Source organism: Danio rerio, chromosome 8 (assembly GCF_049306965.1).
Source record: "Danio rerio strain Tuebingen ecotype United States chromosome 8, GRCz12tu, whole genome shotgun sequence".
In the NCBI taxonomy this organism is placed as follows: Eukaryota; Metazoa; Chordata; class Actinopteri; order Cypriniformes; family Danionidae; genus Danio; species Danio rerio.
In genome coordinates, this window is record NC_133183.1 from 4,129,053 (window position 1) to 4,148,076 (window position 19,024).

At 36.4% G+C, this 19,024-nt stretch overlaps 2 protein-coding genes across 4 annotated transcripts in view; one reads left to right on the forward strand and one right to left on the reverse strand.

Moving 5' to 3' along the window:
* Positions 1-14,916, forward strand: part of crb2b (crumbs cell polarity complex component 2b) — an 82,165-nt gene extending 67,249 nt beyond the window's left edge. The window contains exons 9-15 of one of the 3 annotated variants that reach the window (XM_068223004.2): positions 1,239-1,792; positions 3,742-3,907; positions 6,448-7,318; positions 9,300-9,416; positions 12,192-12,318; positions 13,584-13,804; positions 13,839-13,965. In XM_068223004.2, the coding sequence (XP_068079105.1) occupies positions 1,239-1,792; positions 3,742-3,907; positions 6,448-7,318; positions 9,300-9,416; positions 12,192-12,318; positions 13,584-13,804; position 13,839 (2,057 nt within the window). In that variant the 3' untranslated portion in view covers positions 13,840-13,965. 3 annotated transcript variants of the gene reach the window in all.
* The window catches only part of acaa2 (acetyl-CoA acyltransferase 2), a 654,279-nt gene that overhangs the window by 389,447 nt on the left and 245,808 nt on the right, over positions 1-19,024 (reverse strand). The window lies entirely within an intron of this gene.

The window sequence follows — 19,024 nt, forward strand, 5'->3', positions numbered from 1 at the left end:
AAAACCTGACAGGTGGGCAAATCTAGGCTTGCTTTAAAAAAACAAAACAAATATAAATCTGCATGTAATAAATAATACTGCTACAAACAATAGCATTATACAAAAGCAAATTGTTATGAATAAACTAAAAAAAAAACAGATATAGAAGGCATGGAGGTGGTGGTTTTATAATTATGTAGAAAATAACAATTATTGTAGGATTTTTCTCCTTTAATTCTTTTTCATCTGCAAAGATATTTGCGTATTGCTGTACATCCTGGGTGTTTTAAGCAATGTGTAAGTGAGGCGCACAACTAACGCACTCTGCGCTGGACTTTAGACCTTATCTCATCTGGTCTATTGAACAGTCTATTTTAGTTCCCATAAAATAGCAACGCGTCAGCGATGCGCCTCAACACGCCTCCTTTTTTTGCCTGTAACGCCTATGGGCGCACATAAGCGCAAATGCATTTGCTCCCTGCTGAAAAATCCAGCTTAAACCAGCCTAGGCTTGGTTGACTAGGCTGGTTTTAGAGGGGTTTTGGCCATTTCCAGGCTGGTTTCCAGCTATTTCCAGCCTGGTATTAGCTGGTCAGGCTGGAAAATGACCAGCTAAATCCAACTAAAGCCAGCTTGACCAGCCTGGTTTAAGCTGGATATAGCTGGTTTTGGCTGGGCTCCCAGCCTGGCTATGCTGGTCAAGCTGGTTTTAGCTGGACATCACCCAGCCTGACCAGCTAAGACCAGGCTGGAAATGGCTGGAAACCAGCCTGGAAATGGCCAAAACCCCTCTAAAACCAGCCTGGTCGACTAGCTAAAACCAGCCAACCAGCCTAGGCTGGTTTAAGCTGGATTTTTCAGTAGGGCTATTTAAACAGGGTGCTGCAACAAGTCAAAACGACACTTGCGTCAAGCTGAAACTAGCAAACAACATTTGCGTCACGCCTTGCGTCAGGTGTATGATAGTGGCCAATGTTTTTTAGTGTATGTTAGCCACACCCAATATCTCAAACAGACGTAATCTGAGAATTGGACTCAAAACAACCAGGAAATGCATTTTCAGATTTCAGTTAAAGATTACAAGGACAAACCATTTTTAATTTTTTTTTTAATGACATGCACAGAATAATCGTTCACCACAAAACTAGCAACTTGAGCTAACAAAATCAACATGGTTAGTTTTGATTTCATGTGTCCTTTAATAATGTATTGTTGTTATCATATTGATGTTTAAATCCTGCGGCTGGGTTTCTCCACAGAGCACACTTCATGGACGTTCAGTCACGAGCGCAACAGAAGCTTCGCTGCGTTTCCCATCATGCAGAATCACAGCCGTGACGTTACGGTGTCTTTATGGCTCAGATCACGCCACTTAAACGGCCTGGTCCTCCAGCTCCAGCACGACAATCAACCCTACCTCACTTTATTTCTGAAAAACGGCTCACTGTATATATCAATATACAGCTCCATCAGAAGAGCCTCTGACTTCCTGACCAATGGGGAGAAGCTCTTCATGTCCATTAAAACAGAGCCGGGAGTTATATTATTTAACCAAACGCAGCGGATTCCTATGATCTACAGTGGCTTCGAGGTGCAAGTGGGAGATGTTGTGTATCTCGGTGGTCTTCCTGAAGGAGAGAACTCTGCGCTGTGGGGAGGATATTTCAAAGGCTGTTTGCAGGACGTCCGAATCGACGACACACAACTGTTCATGTACTCCGGCAGCATCAGCCAGAAGCCACAACACGCTAATTACTTACCCAGAAACTCATCCAATGTGCTGGAGGGCTGCGTGGGGGACCAGACGTGCAAGGTCAGACTGATGGAAGTATTAGACAAATACAGTAAAAAGTGATTAGCTGACTTTACATTTAGAAATAACGAGTAAACATTTTGCTTTTGAACTGATTAGTTGACTTCAGCAACGTAAGTAAACCTTCATGATTGCTTTGCAAAGTTTTGCTTTTTTGCAAAAGTTGCCTTTAAAGCATTTAGCAGACTTTAACAAAGTGAATAAAACCTTTGCTTTGAAGTAATTAGTTGATTTAAAAAAAAAAAGAAAGTAAACCTGTTGCTTTTAAAGCGATTAGTTAACTTAAAGTGAGTAAACTTGTTGCTTTTAAAGCGATTAGTTGACTTAATAAAGTGAGTAAACCTGTTGCTTTTAAAGCGATTAGTTGACTTAATAAAGTGAGTAAACCTGTTGCTTTTAAAGCGATTAGTTGACTTAATAAAGTGAGTAAACCTGTTGCTTTTAAAGCGATTAGTTGACTTAATAAAGTGAGTAAACCTGTTGCTTTTAAAGCGATTAGTTGACTTAATAAAGTGAGTAAACCTGTTGCTTTTAAAGCGATTAGTTGACTTTAAAAAAGTGAGTAAACCTGTTGCTTTTAAAGCGATTAGTTGACTTAAAAAAGTGAGTAAACCTGTTGCTTTTAAAGCGATTAGTTGACTTTACTTATTAAAAGTGAGTAAACCTGTTGCTTTTAAAGCGATTAGTTGACTTAATAAAGTGAGTAAACCTGTTGCTTTTAAAGCGATTAGTTGACTTAATAAAGTGAGTAAACCTGTTGCTTTTAAAGCGATTAGTTGACTTAATAAAGTGAGTAAACCTGTTGCTTTTAAAGCGATTAGTTGACTTTAAAAAAGTGAGTAAACCTGTTGCTTTTAAAGCGATTAGTTGACTTAAAAAAGTGAGTAAACCTGTTGCTTTTAAAGCGATTAGTTGACTTTACTTATTAAAAGTGAGTAAACCTGTTGATTTTAAAGCGATTAGTTGACTTTTTTAAAGTCATTTAACAGCTTTAAAATCAACAGGTTTACTCAATTTTTAAAGTCAACTAATCGCTTTAAAAGCAACAGGATTTACTCACTTTTTTAAGTCAACTAATCGCTTTAAAATCAGCAGGTTTACGCACTTTAAGTCAACTAATCGCTTTAAAAGCAACAGGTTTACTCACTTTTTAAAGTCAACTAATCGCTTTAAAAGCAACAGGTTTACTCACTTTTTTAAGTCAACTAATCGCTTTAAAAAAAAGCAACAGGTTTACTCACTTTTTTAAGTCAACTAATCGCTTTAAAAGCAACAGGTTTACTCACTTTTTAAAGTCAACTAATCGCTTTAAAAGCAACAGGTTTACTCACTTTTTTAAATTCAACTAATCGCTTTAAAATCAGCAGGTTTACTCACTTTTTAAAAGTCAACTAATCGCTTTAAAATCAGGAGGTTTACGCACTTTTTTAAAGTCAACTAATCGCTTTAAAATCAGCAGGTTTACTCACTTTTTTAAAGTCAACTAATCGCTTTAAAATCAACAGGTTTACTCACTTTTTTTAAAGTCAACTAATCGCTTTAAAATCAACAGGTTTACTCACTTTTTTAAATTCAACTAATCGCTTTAAAATCAGCAGGTTTACGCACTTTTTTAAAGTCAACTAATCGCTTTAAAATCAGCAGGTTTACGCACTTTTTTAAAGTCAACTAATCGCTTTAAAATCAGCAGGTTTACTCACTTTTTAAATATACTAATCGCTTTAAAAACAACAGGTTTACTCACTTTTTAAAATGATTAGTTGACTTTAAAAAAAGTGAGTAAACCTGTTGCTTTTAAAGCGATTAGTTGACTTTACTTTGAAAAAGTGTAGGTGTAATTGACTTTGTAAGGTAGGTGTAAATACCTGTAAGTGAGTGCTGGCTTCTGAGAGTCTTTCACTTTTACATTCTCTCAGGTTTTTGACTGATTTATTTGTGTGTGTTTGCAGATGAAGCCGTGTCTGAACGGAGGGAAGTGTCAGGTCATCTGGAATGACTTTATGTGCCTCTGTCCGCTTAACTTCTCTGGAAAGACGTGTGAAACTCGTGTCTGGTGTGTTAGCGACCCCTGTGACCCCAGGACTCGGTGTGTGGATTTACCTGACGGTTATGAGTGTGAGTATAAGACTCATTAGTGACTGGATAACAATTAATTGCATTTCGTCTTCACCTTCTGAGGTACTTTATTAGAAAATTTAAAAATGTCCACAGTGGCCTCTCCTACTGCAGCAAACTCTTGATGAAGGGCGAGGCAGTGGCGCAGTAGGTAGTGCTGTCGCCCCACAGCAAGAAGGTCGCTAGTTCGAACCTCGGCTCAGTTGGCGTTTCTGTGTGGAGTTTGCATGTTCTCCCTGCCTTCGCGTGGGTTTCCTCCGGGTGCTCCGGTTTCCCCCACAGTCCAAAGACATGCGGTACAGGTGATTTGGGTAGGCTAAATTGTCGGTAGTGTATGAGTGTGTGTGTGAATGTGTGTGTGGATGTTTCCCAGAGATGGGTTGCGGCTGGAAGGGCATCCGCTGCGTTAAAAACTTGCTGGATAAGTTGGTGGTTCATTCCGCTGTGAATAATAAAGGGACTAAGCCGACAAGAAAATGAATGAATGAATGAATGTTTGGATGAATCTGTGCTTTATTGATGTTTTATTATAATTTTTGCAGACATAAAAAAACAAAGAAGAGACACACAAACCCGTCATGTAACAATAATCTGTACAAAAAGTAAAATAAAGCATGAAACCAGGGAAAATGGCAACATATATGACCTACAAAGAGACGGATGGATGTAAAGAGAAAAAAAAACAACAACTTACAACTCTTTAGAAATGAAACATTAGCCCTTATGTTGTGTTTGAAATTTTTTTTTGCAGAGTTCCCAAAGGTGGCAAAGCTAATTCTTTCCAAATGTAAAGTGGTAAAAATCAGTGAGAAAAGAGAGGCCTAACATTTTTCTTCCAATTGAATGATGTTTTATGCAATTGGAAGGTGACTTGGATGATGTCACGTGACCTGGATGATACATTGGCGTACATTTTGCTCAAACACAGTGGGGTCAGATACATCCTGTGCATAATTGTATAGTTTTGTTCAACTGTTTTACCGGAAATTATTACTGGAAAGGGGAATGAGAGTATTCAGGCATATAGTCTCCCACTGATCCACATTAAAATTAGATTCCAAACCTCTTTGCCACAAATCAGGGCTTGAAATTGCGATCATTTTGGTCGCATATGCGCCCGAAATTCTATTTATGCAACCTTAAAATATATTTGGGAGCATTAGTGCGAGTGCTTAAAATTGTTGTGTGCAACCAGTTTTTACTGCAATATGTTCACCACATGTGCGGATTCAAGACACATTCACGCAGAATGCATCTCTAAGCTCTTTGTCTGCACTTGAAACGCAGCGCTCAGGAATGGTTTGCAACTGTTGTCATGTCAACTTGCTGCAGTAAACAAAGCCAAGTTCATAATGCTTGCCCCGCCTTTGCGCTCTTCTTATTGGCCCACCACTGCTCTAGCTCTGAACACGAATGATTGGTTAATATCAGCTGTCAATCACTCAGTCAGTGCCGTCTGGCTTGGGATGACAGGGAGAGCTGCTACCGCGAAAAACTGTAAAGCGCTGAAGATGAGAATGAAGATAACACTGACAGATTTTGTTATAGAAACCATGGCATATAAAGTTACAAATAATGACACATCTTACTAGTGATTATGTGCTGAATGTTAATCCACCATCTACACTTTTCCAAGAGTGGATAAAAGACTTCCGTTTGCTTCAAGTCCGCTATAAGAAGTCTGTGGGATGGAATCTTCAGGTAACTGTTTGCCACACAGCATATAATCGCCAGATGCTGTCTGCCGTGCAAGTGACAGATATATGCCAAATTCAACACCACGTACACCATCGCAAACGGGCTTGCACTGAGTAAACTAACATCGTTACTCATAAAAAGACCGGTATTACTATGCTAACATGACGTATGCATATAATAAGGTACAGTACATGTCAAAAGCATCAGTGCAATATCAGACAGCACCCGTGAGAACTGCACAGTTATATAGATAACAGATGTATTCATGTCAAGCAGTGTGTGCAGGGCCGGTGAGCGCTCTGTGTACCTTTTAGTCACTCAGTTATGTTATAAAAATCTATTTTCTTGTGATAACGGGATTTTGTTGAGACATATTTTCCTTACGCCTGCATATATATATATATATATATATATATATATATATATATATATATATATATATATATATATATATATATATATATATATATTTTTTTTTTTTGCTTGTTAGTTTGATTACTGTTGATTTCAAATGCAATAAATATGTTTGAATAAAACTTGTAGTAACGGTGCTCATAATTGGTGGGTGCGACTAGATTTTGGCTGATGCGCCTACATTTTTAGGAGCACCGGTGCTACCAAGCAAAAAGGTTCATTTGGAGCCCTGCACATTTTTAGGTGCTAATAGACTTCTTTGAAAAACATTTAAAATCTTTCTGACCTCAGACTTTTAAATTGATTTCTTCTGCCGAACACATCTCTGCCTAGCGTCTGCAGTCTTAAAACTCTGCTGTATTCACATTCAGTTTTTGACAGAGCAAATGACTACACTAGCTAAATCCAATGTTTTGTGTTCACTCCAGGTTTAGCCAACGCCACATTTGAAAACAACGCCCTGAAGTTCAGCGCAAACGGCTCATTTTTTGAGCCTGTGATGAGAATTTCAATGGATCTGCGGACGCGAGAAGAAAACGGGACCATTTTACGCTCCTCCAATGGAATCGAGTTCTTCTGCATGGGGCTACTAAACTCCTCCATCATCGTGAAGTTTCGTGATAGTAATAGTCTTGAAGTTCACGCTTTCATCAGCGACGTCACCGTTTCTGATGGAGAATGGCATAAAGTGGAGCTCTATGCATCCAGCTCGAGAATATCAGCGTTTCGTTGGCACATGTCAATTGATGGAAATCCTGCAGGATTCAGTCTCTCTCCTGCTGGAAATGTAGACTTTTTTAACTCCTCCACTGTGATGCTGGCAGAAAACTACACTGGGTGTTTGGGCGAAGTGCGCATCGGTGGAGTTCACCTATCATTTTTCGGACCTCTAAATGAAGAGGCGCCACAAAAAACTCAATTCATCCGAATCGGTGGGATGCTGGAGCCTCATTTAGGATGCATTGGATCTCCTTTATGTCTTTCCGAGCCCTGCCTGAATAATGGCACGTGCACGGATCTCTTTAATCTTGCCGTGTGTAAATGTGCTCCAGGATGGACCGGCGAGCGCTGCCAGGAGAATATTGACGAATGTGGAGAGCAGCCCTGTGTTCAGGGGTCCTGTCAGGATCTGCTGGGGGATTATGAGTGCCGGTGTCCGGTTGGATTTGGTGGGAAGAACTGTGATGTGGAGGTGGACCAGTGCAAGGATCATCAATGCGAGAATGGAGGGTCATGTGTGGCTACTGTCAGCGGATACACGTGTGTTTGTTTGCCTGGACACACAGGGCCATACTGCCGGTGAGTCTGAACAATGACTAAAGATATACAATTAAAGTCAGTTGGGTTATTAACCCTCCTGAATCATTAGCCCCCTGTATATTTTACTATATTTATACTATACAATTTCTGTTTAATGGAAAGAAGTTCTAAACATAATAGTTTTAATAACTTATTTCCAGTGTTGGGCAGTAGCGTCGCTACAAGTAGTGACGCTACTAGCTTAACTACATTCTCAGTAGCGTGATGTTAGCGTCGCTACTTTCTAAATCAAATAGTTTTTCAGTAGCAAAGCTATTTTATTAGTCAAGTAGCGCAGTCGCGTCCACACAAGCTTCATTTACCAATCACGGATCAATAAGTGATGCACCGACATTCACAGAGCTGTGAGGCCAGTGTCTAGCCGAAGAAAGTAAATCCATTTGAAAGGGAGACGGATGATTTCTTCTTCTTCCTGTTTTACGGTGTTCGACAACAAACTTTTTGGTGCGTTACTGCCACCTCTGGTGAAACTTGCTTGATGGAAAGATGACTGAGGGAGCGGAGTTATTACTAAAGCAGGATTCCTTGTGACCATACCTCGAGAAGTACATGCTAAGATGCAATAACTTAATTTCTGCACCACATTGAACCGTTTACTTATTGAACTGTACATACCCACTGCATATGGGCATTTGTAATTATGTACACACCCACTATACATATACACTGTAATCATGCTTATTTATCTGCATACTACTGATTATTAATAGCAACCTGTACATATATTCATATATTGTTACATATACACTTGTAATCATGTTTATCTATCTGCACACTACTGATTATTAATAGCAACCTGCACATATATTCATATATTGTAAATCTGTTCATAGCTTATCCAACCTGTATATAATGTTCATAGTACATCCATCCCATCTGTAAATATCACCATAGTTTTCTATAACTGCGCTTTATAATTTATTCCTGTATCCTGCACTTGCTGCTATTGCACTGCTGGTTAGACCTAAACTGCATTTCGTTGCATTGTACTTGTACATGTGTAATGACAATAAAGTTGAATCTAATCTAATCTACTATATATATATATATATATATATATATATATATATATATATATATATATATATATATATATATATATATATATCATAAGTATTTCCCTTTACTATAAATTACTATAGTATTTTAAATGTGTAACACCTGGTTTTATTTAAATTTTTGTTTTTGCTGTTATATACTATAATGTGTTTCTGTTTAGTACAGCATATTATTTACAGTAAATAATTTAACTGAACTATTCTGCTTCATATGTTTCATTGACAGATTTATTGAACACTAGGATAGAATTGACTTGGATTAAAGTTGCCTCGATTTAAAAATAAAATTGTAAAAATAGCTTGGATGTAGCTAAGCTATTTTTGCCATGTAGCTTTTAGCTTAGCTTGCTACATTTCCCAGGGGGTGGCTTTAGTGTAGTTAAGCTACATTTTAAGCAGAGTAGCTAATAGCTTAGCTCACTACATTTGTCAAGTAGCTTGCCCAACACTGCTCATTCATAATAACTGATTTATTTTATTTTTGCCATGATGACAGTAAATAATATTTGACTAGATATTTTCAAAATACTTGTACTTGGCTTAAAATGACATTTAAAGGCTTAACTAGGTTAAGTATGCAGGTTAGGGTAATTAGGCAAGTCATTGTATAACAGTGGTTTGTTCTGTAGACTATCCAAAACAAATATTGCTCAAGGGGGGCTAATAATATTGACCTTAAAATGGTTTTAAAGGTTTTAAATGGTTTTTGGAAATTTTTACAAAATGCTGTCAAAAATGCCAAAGATCGTTTGGGAAACATTTAAAAAGAAAAAAATAAATAAATTCACAAGAGGCCGAATAATTTAGTGTGAAATTTTCAGGACTTTGCACTTAGAAACACCCTTAAAAGTAAATGAAACACAACTCCCATGATTCCACACTCATCCACTGTCCTCCGTCAGATGGCGGTTTCCTCCTCGTGAGTGTGATGTGGATCTGCAGTGTGAGAATGGAGGCGTTTGCAGTGAAGGATCATGGGGAGCCAACTGTACCTGCAGACCAGGATTCACTGGAGTCAGGTGACATCACATGACCACATCACAACCCCACTCTTCAAGAAAAATATCCATCATTTAGCAGTTTTCTGTATTTCGGCATTGATGTTTTTATTTTTATATATTCTTTTTTGTTTTGAAGGGGGCGGGGTCTTGTCTACCTTCTTTTTTGTCCTCGGCTGATGATATGCCTGAATCTGCATTTATTTATTTAAAATTTCCATTGCACTGCAATTTTTCCACCATTAAATCTATCTAGACATTTCCTATTAATGATGTCACACGTCTAATTTCATTTAGAAATTCAATTTTTATCTGTTTTAACTTGTTTTTGTATTGTTTAAATGGTTAAAATTGCAATACTGTATGGTATTGTTAAGGTTTTAACACTATTACTGCTTTTATCGATACCACTTATCGGTTTGGTACTCTAACAGTTCTCTTATTAGTACTTTTTGTAGTGTTTTTTTAATGAAAAAAACAAATTAACAACAAAATTAACAACTCTTTATTTTATTATTACGTTTTAATGTAAAATAAAACAAAACCAATAATTGGTAAACAAATAAATATTTTTTTTCCTGTAAAAGATTGTACAATGGTTTGAAGGAAAATGACTCTCACTTTTTAACCATCTTCTGGAGAAAAATCAACATCTTTGACTTTTCTGGCAGAAGTCAGGATCTTTCTTGGTTTGTTGTGCTCCCTGCAGTTGAAAATACCCTCTTTGAGTTGCAAAATGCAGTTAAATGAGATTATGTTTATGATTTTTATTGAACACATTCACATGAGTTAACAGTGTTTTGGGTTTTAACTGTGTGACAGTTTTAGAGCATCTTGCAATGTAAAAATAAGCTGTTTCTTTATAATTTATTAATAAGTACAGTTTATTATTAGGCTATTTATAGTCTATATTTGTAAACACAGCTGATGTAAAAGTATTTTTATTTTTTAAGATTTATTTAGGCTACTGCAGAAGAAATACTGTTTTCATTGTAACTGAATGTGTGTGTTTGTTTAACTATTAATATTACACTAATTTAGGTGATTGACTGCTGACATTTAGATTTACATTTAGTCATTTAGCAGACCCTTTTATCCAAAGCGACTTACAAATGAGGACAAGGAAGCAATTTACACAACTATAAGAGCAACAATGATTAAGTGCTGTAGGCAATTTTCAGGTATGTGAAGTGTAAGACGCAATGCATTAGTGATGTAAGTTTTTTTTTTTTTTTTTTTGTAGTAGTACAGTTAGCGGTGGAGCCAGAGAGGCAATTGCAGACTAGGAAGGGAAGTGGAGACTAAATAGAGTTTTTAGTTGTTTCTTGAAGACAGCGAGTGACTCTGCCGTTCTGATGCAGTTAGGGAGTTCATTCCACCAACTGGGCAGATTGAACGCGAGCGTTCGGGAAAGTGATTTCTTCACTCTTTGGGATGGAACCACGAGGCGATGTTCATTCACAGAACGCAAGTTTCTGAAGGGCACATACATCTGCAGAAGTGAGAGCAGATAAGAAGGAGCAAAGCCAGAAGTCACTTTGTAGGTAAACATCAGAGCTTTGAATTTGATGCGAGCAGCAACTGGCAGCCAGTGCAAACGGATGAGCAGCAGAGTGACGTGTGATCTTTTAGGTTCATTAGAGACCACTCGTGCTGCTGCGTTCTGGAGCAGCTGAAGAGGTTTGATAGAGTTAGCTGGAAGCCCGGCTAGTAGAGAGTTGCAAAAGTCCAGTCTGGAGAGAACAAGAGCTTGAACAAGGAGTTGAGCTGCATGTTCAGATAGGAAGGGTCGGACCTTTCTGATGTTATAGAGTGCGAATCTGCAAGATCGAGCAGTTCTAGAAATGTGGTCAGAGATGTTTAGTTGGTCATCAATCGTTACTCCAAGGCTTTTCACCATTTTTGATGCAGTAATGGTTGCCCCATGACATAAAGATGTGGATGATGTAATGTTGCAGTTAGTAGCAGTCAAAAACTTTTTATTACATTGCATTGCTGTAGCCCGATTGCCTGCATTTCCGCTTATACAAGAAAACAACTTGCTGCGTTTGTTGCAACGGGCATTGTGGCTGTCCACTGAGGAAATACAACCCGTTTGGTTCTCTCCATAAGCTGGTTCACACGGGTCTGTGTGCGCTTAGTGCGAGCCTCCGCTGAGTGCGTGCGCACAGCCGAGAACTGTGAAGGCTTTTACAAGTGATGCTCTCGCCAGAAACACAGGCATTTATCATGAGATGCCAACTGTGCAGACGAATATCAAATATCGCAAATTAGAAAAGGTTGGTCAGTTAAATTATGCTACTGTGTGTAATGTCTATTCAGCAATAACTCTCCAGTACCGATAGCAGAACTGTTAACGTCAGAGCTTATCGATACTTCGGTCTTTTATAATGTAGCACCGATACCGATAAAGTGCAGTTTTGTTACCCATCCCTATCTAAGATCATGTCAAATCGATTTAAATCAGGAAACGTGTAAACTAGATGAACTAAAATAAAGAAGTAAAGCAATAAGATAAATTGAAATCTGCACTTAATTATTTAAACCCTTTCCACATTATATAATTTTTCAATTGTAATATTGTAAGGTCATGTCGAATAATTGAAGTCCGGAAACTTATTTAATAATACAATGATTTTTAAATTGAGTTTTTTACACAAACACTTTCAATCAATAAGTACTGTACATCTCTAAACACAATAAGAAATCTGCATTAGCTTATTTAAAGAACTTCCATTGCATATCAATTCCAATTGTCATACAGGTGTGTGTGTGTGTGTGTGTGTTGTTCTGCAGGTGTGAGCTGGATATAGACGAGTGTGTGTCCGAGCCGTGTCTGAACGGAGGCTCATGTGTGAACAGACACAATCTCTACTTCTGTGAGTGTTTGCCGGACTTCAGTGGAGAAAACTGTCAGATTACTGTGAGTTTCTACTTCCCATTCCCCTTTAGTCTTCAGGACTTCAATTGCACCCAGTTTACTCAGAATAGATTTTACAGTATTATTACTGATCTATAAATCCCTAAATGGCCTAGGAGCTCAATACATCACAGATATGCTCACTGAATACAAACCTAACAGATCACTCAGATCATATAAACTAGAAATTCCAAGAGTTCAGTCAAAGCAGGGTGAATCCACCTTCAGCTACTAACAGCGCCCCCCGCTGCTGGAATGAGCTTCCAGAAATGATCAGATGTGCTCCAACATTACGCACATTCACATCAAGACTGAAACACATCTGTTTAGCCAACCCAGGCTCAGTGTGGAAACGTAGCCCCGCGGACGTTTCTGGAGGCCGCGAAATACGTCCTGGGAGGTATGTATTTTTGCGGCTTTTGTTTTCGCGAATCCGCGAGAGGCCGCTGTGCTGCGCTTTTTTGCGTCTCGAACGCCTCTCGGGAGCGCGTGCCATTCGCACCGGCGCTGTTCTCGTGCGAAAAGCCGTTGGAGGCCGCTGTCAAGCGACCGTCAGTCCGACTGACAGACTGAATGACTGAACGATCGATTGGGCGGCCGGCCAATCGGCCGACCCAGCCACCCTCCTCCTTCCCTAAACCCAAGCCATGATTTACAAAAGCCGTCCAGAAAGAAAAAGCAAAAGCTCACGTCCAATTTTGACCGCTTTTTCAGATTTCGCCGCATTCTCGCCCGTCACAAACTCGTTCGCTTTTATTTTTTTGGATTCTGTTTTTCATCTTACCTGATTTCCGGAAGTGCTCTTCCCCGGACTTGAACCCGGTCGTCGTCCTCCTCCGGGGCTCCGCTCCGCCGCCGCTAAGCGGACAAACAGGTTGCGGCGGGAAAGCCCTCCACACGGAGGTGAGTAAGCCGTCACAGCCAGCCGCCCCGTAGCGTTCGCTCGAAAAAACGAAATGCGACCATACGTACCTCCGGCCACGTAAATCGCGGTCTCCAGAAACGTCCGCGGGGCCACGTTTTCAGAATGAGCTTGGGTTGTGTTTAGCTGTGCCTTTACTGATTGCGCACTGTGCTACGACCCACAGATCACACTATTATGTCCTTATTTTTCATTCTTTTAAAACCTGTTTAACACATTTTTAATCATTGTCTTTATTTCTTATTCTTCTTTCATTCTTGTTTATGGAAAGCACTGTAAAATACAATGTTTAAACACATTGTGTATAAGATGTGCTATAGAAATAAACTTGCCTCGCTTTGTTTAGAAGCAGCTTCAGCAGGAGCTATGGCCGTGGCTGCTGCTCCTGGTCCCGCTGGCGGGTCTCTCCGTACTGCTGGCGGCTCTGGCTCTGCTCTGCCTGATCTTCAGCGCCCGGAAGAAGCGCCGCTCGGAGGGAACATACAGCCCCAGCCGGCAGGAGGCAGCAGGAGCACGAATGGAGATGGGCAGCGTGCTGAAGGTGCCTCCGGAAGAGAGACTCATCTAACACACACACACACACACACACACACACACACACACACACACACACAACATCAAATTAGACCATTTCAGAAGGACATCAGCAAGCAGAACATGCCTTCTATGTAAAAACTGATGGAGAAAACACTGAAAGCATGACTGCTGGAGAAATATAGAAGAAAAAAACATGCAAAATATGATTCTCGTATTCAGTGAACTTGTCTTGTTTGATACTGGAAATGTAAATACTTTTACACCAAGATACATTTATTTGAGAGGAAAAATTATTTACAGTATGAAGTTTAATTTACTGAAAACGTATCAAGTATTAATTAAAAATATACATGTTTTCTTATTTAAATAATTAAATCAAGCTTCTTATTTTTTTTTTAAGTTGCACAAGATTCAGCCTGATGGTTTATTATTATCATTTTTTTTATGGGTTTTCACCTTTATTATGATGTAGGACAGAGGAGATTTTAGACAGGAGCACATTGGGAGCAGAGAGAGGGGGAGGATCGGCAAAAGACCTCAAGCGGGGAATCGGACTCGGGTCGCCGTGAGCACTTCTGTGCTATACATGTCGGCGCACAGTACCACTAGGCTATAGTTGCCGACTGGCCTGATGGTTTGAAGTCAGTTTAATGTGTTCAACCTAAAAACTATTTGAAAAGCAGCAACTTGTTTCTTGAGTTCATAAAATTTCACACATTTCTAATAGAAAACAAGACAAAAACACTAAGCTAGAAAATCATTTTCTTTGCAGTGTTTGAAAACTGTGACCACTGTCTGAATTAATGAATTATGATTTATTCATAATTTTCAGACTGGAATCAACATGAAAAGCACAAGCTTGTTTCAAGCCACAGATATTTACATGTAGAAATTCCAAGAAGACAGACCGCAAGTTAATGATTTATATTCAGCAATCTCGAAAACAAAGAAGGACTTAAATGTAAAAAACCCTTAATGTGTCCTCAAATACTAAAACCCTGATATTAAATGATCAACATATGCCATATTGCCATATGCAACAAATGCTATATTCAACATATGCCATATTGATGATGCAGAATTTTATACAGGCAAGCAGATGAGCTCAGAATATGATCACATATTAGACTTAAAAAAAAAAAAGCTCAAATAAACTGAAAAGAAAAAAAAGAATACACCTCAAAATTGAGAATTGGTTTTTAAATTAAACGCCGAGAATTAACTTGTTTTGAGAAAAAAATAAAAGATTTTGAGAGTAAAGTTGGATCTTGAGAATAAAATGTTAAGAATAAACTTAAATTATGTAAAAGTTTAAATAAAGTGTTGAGAATAAATTTATTACATTTTAAGAATGAACTTATTTTTAGAAAAAAAGTTTCAATTAAATGTTGAGAATACACTTGTTTTAATTTAAGAAAAAAGTTGGATTTTTTGAGAAATCTTTGAGAAAACGTTAATAAAAGTCATTGCATTTTAAGAACAAACTTTTATTTTGAGAAGAAATTATAAAATTTTTAAGAGTAAAGTTGCATTTTGAGAAAAAAGTTTAAAATGTTAAGAATAATTTTTGAGAATACATTTATTTTGTGAAATACATACCCTTTTTTAAAATAAAGTTGGATTTTGAAAAAAAATTTTTTTTATGAGAATACTCAATAAATTTCAAGAAAAAAATGAAGTTGATTTTGAGAAAGAAAAAAAACCCTCAAATTTGAGAAAAAGGGTAATAAAAAGTGAATAATGTCATCACATGTCAAGAATAAATTTATTCTGAGAAGAAAATATTACATGCTTGAGAAAGTTGAATTTTGAGGAAAAAAAATCAAAAATTGAGAGAAAAAGTTCAATTTAATTAAACGTTGAGACAAGCTTTGAAAATAACCTTGTTTTAAGAAAACAATAGCAAATTTTTGAGGATGAAGTTGAATTTTGTGAAAGAAAAAGTTAATAAAATGTTATGAATAAAGTCATTAAATGTCAACAATAAACCTGTGTTTTGAGAAGAAAATATAAATTGGATTAAAAAAAAAACATTTGAGAAAAAGTTTAAATGTTGAGACAAACTTTGGGAATATTAAATAATATTAAATATAATGTTTAAAAATATACCCGTGTTTTGAGGAAAAACATGTAAAATCTTGAGAAAAGTTTCAATAAATTGTCGTATTTCCAGAATATAATTTTATTGTGCGTAAACTGTAATTTCGAAGTATTTCACATTACTTTTCATTTGTAATCAAAAAATCCATCTCAAAAGGGAATGACATTCAGGGAAAAGGCTGAATACATTATATTTTTGGCAAAATACATCTTGATCATTTTACAAAAAAGTATTTTTGACACCTTACAAATGCGGGTCAAAAATGTCCCAAACATGAAATAGTTGATTTTTTTAATGATCGTATTGCATATTTGAGTTTGTTTAACGTGTTGTATGAATGTAAGCAAATACAATTTGTATGCTGAAATGAAAGTAAACCTAACCAATCAAGATTTATTGTAAATGTTTTACCAAAAGTTCTAAACTAAATTTTGTCCTACCAAATATCACTGATCTTACCGTATTAAGCCAAATTATCTAACATATTTTGACGTACTGTGCTCTTATTTTGCATAGTTAATAAGGTGTAATTGAATTAGGTCTTTTAATATCAGGTCTACATGAGTATTTATTACACACCTGATAAAATATAATGATTGCAAGGATTTCAGTGATAGGAAGGTGTTGTTTTATACAATAATGAAAGCTCTGGACACCAGAAATATTTTGTTTTCTGTGATATGCTTACACTTTTTGTGAAATACCTTTTTTTTTTTTTGCTTAATTCCAATGAGAACAATGATGGTTTGATCCCTAAATGCCACAATGCCATTAATCAGAGCCATCAGGGTTTCATTGAAAAGATTAATTACATGTGGTGAAAAAGAAAGATGTTACTGTATGTAAATGAGCATATTATTTCATATTTTCCTCATGTATGATTTATATCCCTGAGACAAACGCTGAAGCTAAAATTGTCATATTTAATTAATGATTGTATAGAAGAGAGATTTATATTAAACATGGCCATATTATTGTCCATGGTGTTTTATATGTTAAAAGACTTTTTAGGCAGATTTTGAAATATATTTTATATAAAATTTGGTTGAAGCATACACTGTGTGCCTTGCTTATATACCCAAAAAAGTTATGAAATTTATATTTTCAGAATCTACATTTTATTTCCTTTATTTCGTTGAAATTGTCAATGTTTTGAGACATTTTAAGTTGATCAAATGATTTAACAGATACATCACAACCATGAATAAATTAAAAATCCAAATGTTTCTTTTCCAGTATAAATACTGTCTGTTTTTATTTTATTTTATTCTGAATGTTTTTCTGTATACACAATGTCAGTATTTAAGTTTTTTTAAAGTCTGTATTTTAGATTTTTAAAAATACAAAAAAAGTCAGTATGAATACTGTCAGTATTAGATTAAAAAACACCATTTCCCCCCTGTATATTAGATTTTTTTCTGTCCAAACACTGTCAGTATTGTTTTTCTAAACACAAATATTTTCTCAGTATAATGTTAGTAATTTTTTATATATTTTTTTAGCTGTATAAACACTGCAAATATTTGATTTGTTTAAAATCTCAATGTTTTTTTTCTGCATAAACACTCAGTATTTTATTTTTTAAAACACAAATGTTTTTTTTTCAGTATAATGTCAGTATTTGATAAAAACCCCAATTATTTTTTCCACTGTCAGTATTAGATAAAAAAAAATAACTTTTTCTGTCCAAACACTCAGTATTGTTTGAAACATAAATGTTTTCTCCGTATAATCAAAGAGCATAGAATCACAAAGAGGCGAACATCTATTGCAATTTGTGAAACAGGCACTAGAGGGCGTGGCGGCCATTTTGGAATGAAAACTCGAATAGAACCACAGCATATTATAAGACTGTAAAAAAACTATTAAAAGTGCTGATGATTGTGTGTATCTCAGCTTTAATGCACTTTTTAAATGAAAAAATAAAAGGCAAAGCAGCTGCTTGCCATAGCGACGGCAATAAGATCCAAATTCAATCGCTTTTACTTCAAAATGACGTAATCCGGGGCTGTTGCTGGGCGCTGCTGTTGCAATGGAACATTCTATTGAGTGTCACATCTTGGTCATTCTAAGCTCTTTGGTATTATGTCAGTTTTTGATGAAAAAATTTTTTTTTTTTTTTTTTCCCCCTGTATAAGTACTGTCAATGTTTGATTTAAAAAAAATTGTTTTTTTTCTGTTCAAATACTGTCAATATTGGATTAAGAAACAATTATTTCCCCCCTGTAAAAAGACGCTTTTCTGTACAAACACTCAGTATTTTGTTTTGTTTTTAACATAAATGTTTTCTCCGTTTAATGCAAGTATTTGATAAAAAAAAATAATTGTGTTTTTCCCTCGCTGTATAAACACTGTTAATGTTTGATTTTTTAAAACACAAATGCTATTTTATTTTCTGTATACTGTCAGTATTTGATTTTTAAAAATCGAAATGTTTTGTTTCTGCATAAACACTAGGGCTGCACGATATTGGAAAAATCAAACATTGTGTTTTTTTTTTAATTGTGCAATTATATATTGCGATATTGTGAAAAACAATATAACAGTAAATACAATATAAATATTATATGCGATCAGTGGTGAAAAGAGTACTTAAAAGTCATACTCAATTAAAGTACCATTACTTTCCTAAAGATGTAGGTCAAGTAAACATATATGTTGTGAATATTACTCAAAGTATGATTGAAAACTAGCCCTTTCAAAAGTACTCATGAGTAGCGAGTATTACGGTGTAAAAGCTGATGCATTTACAAGTCATTTGTGGGTGTAAACGTAACATTCTGTAATGCATTTAGTCCATGTCCAGCAGGCACACAACGTCATAAGACAGTAATATTAGGTTAGATTTAGGTTGTGATGACCAAAAATCAATGTCTAGCCAGCGTCTAAGGATGTTATTTTGATGTTCAATAACAACATCAAATAATGTTGATATTTGGTGGATTTTAGGTTGTGTTAGAAAGTGACTAAAATCCAACATCATATCGATGTCAAATACTGACAATCATTCGTTGAGTATGGCAAGTAAAATCCAACGTCTGATAGACGTCATAGTGGTAACATCCACACAGCGTCAAGCTGTAACATCATTAGATGTTAATATTTGGTTGAATGTTGGACATTGATGTTGAGTTCAGATATCAATTCGA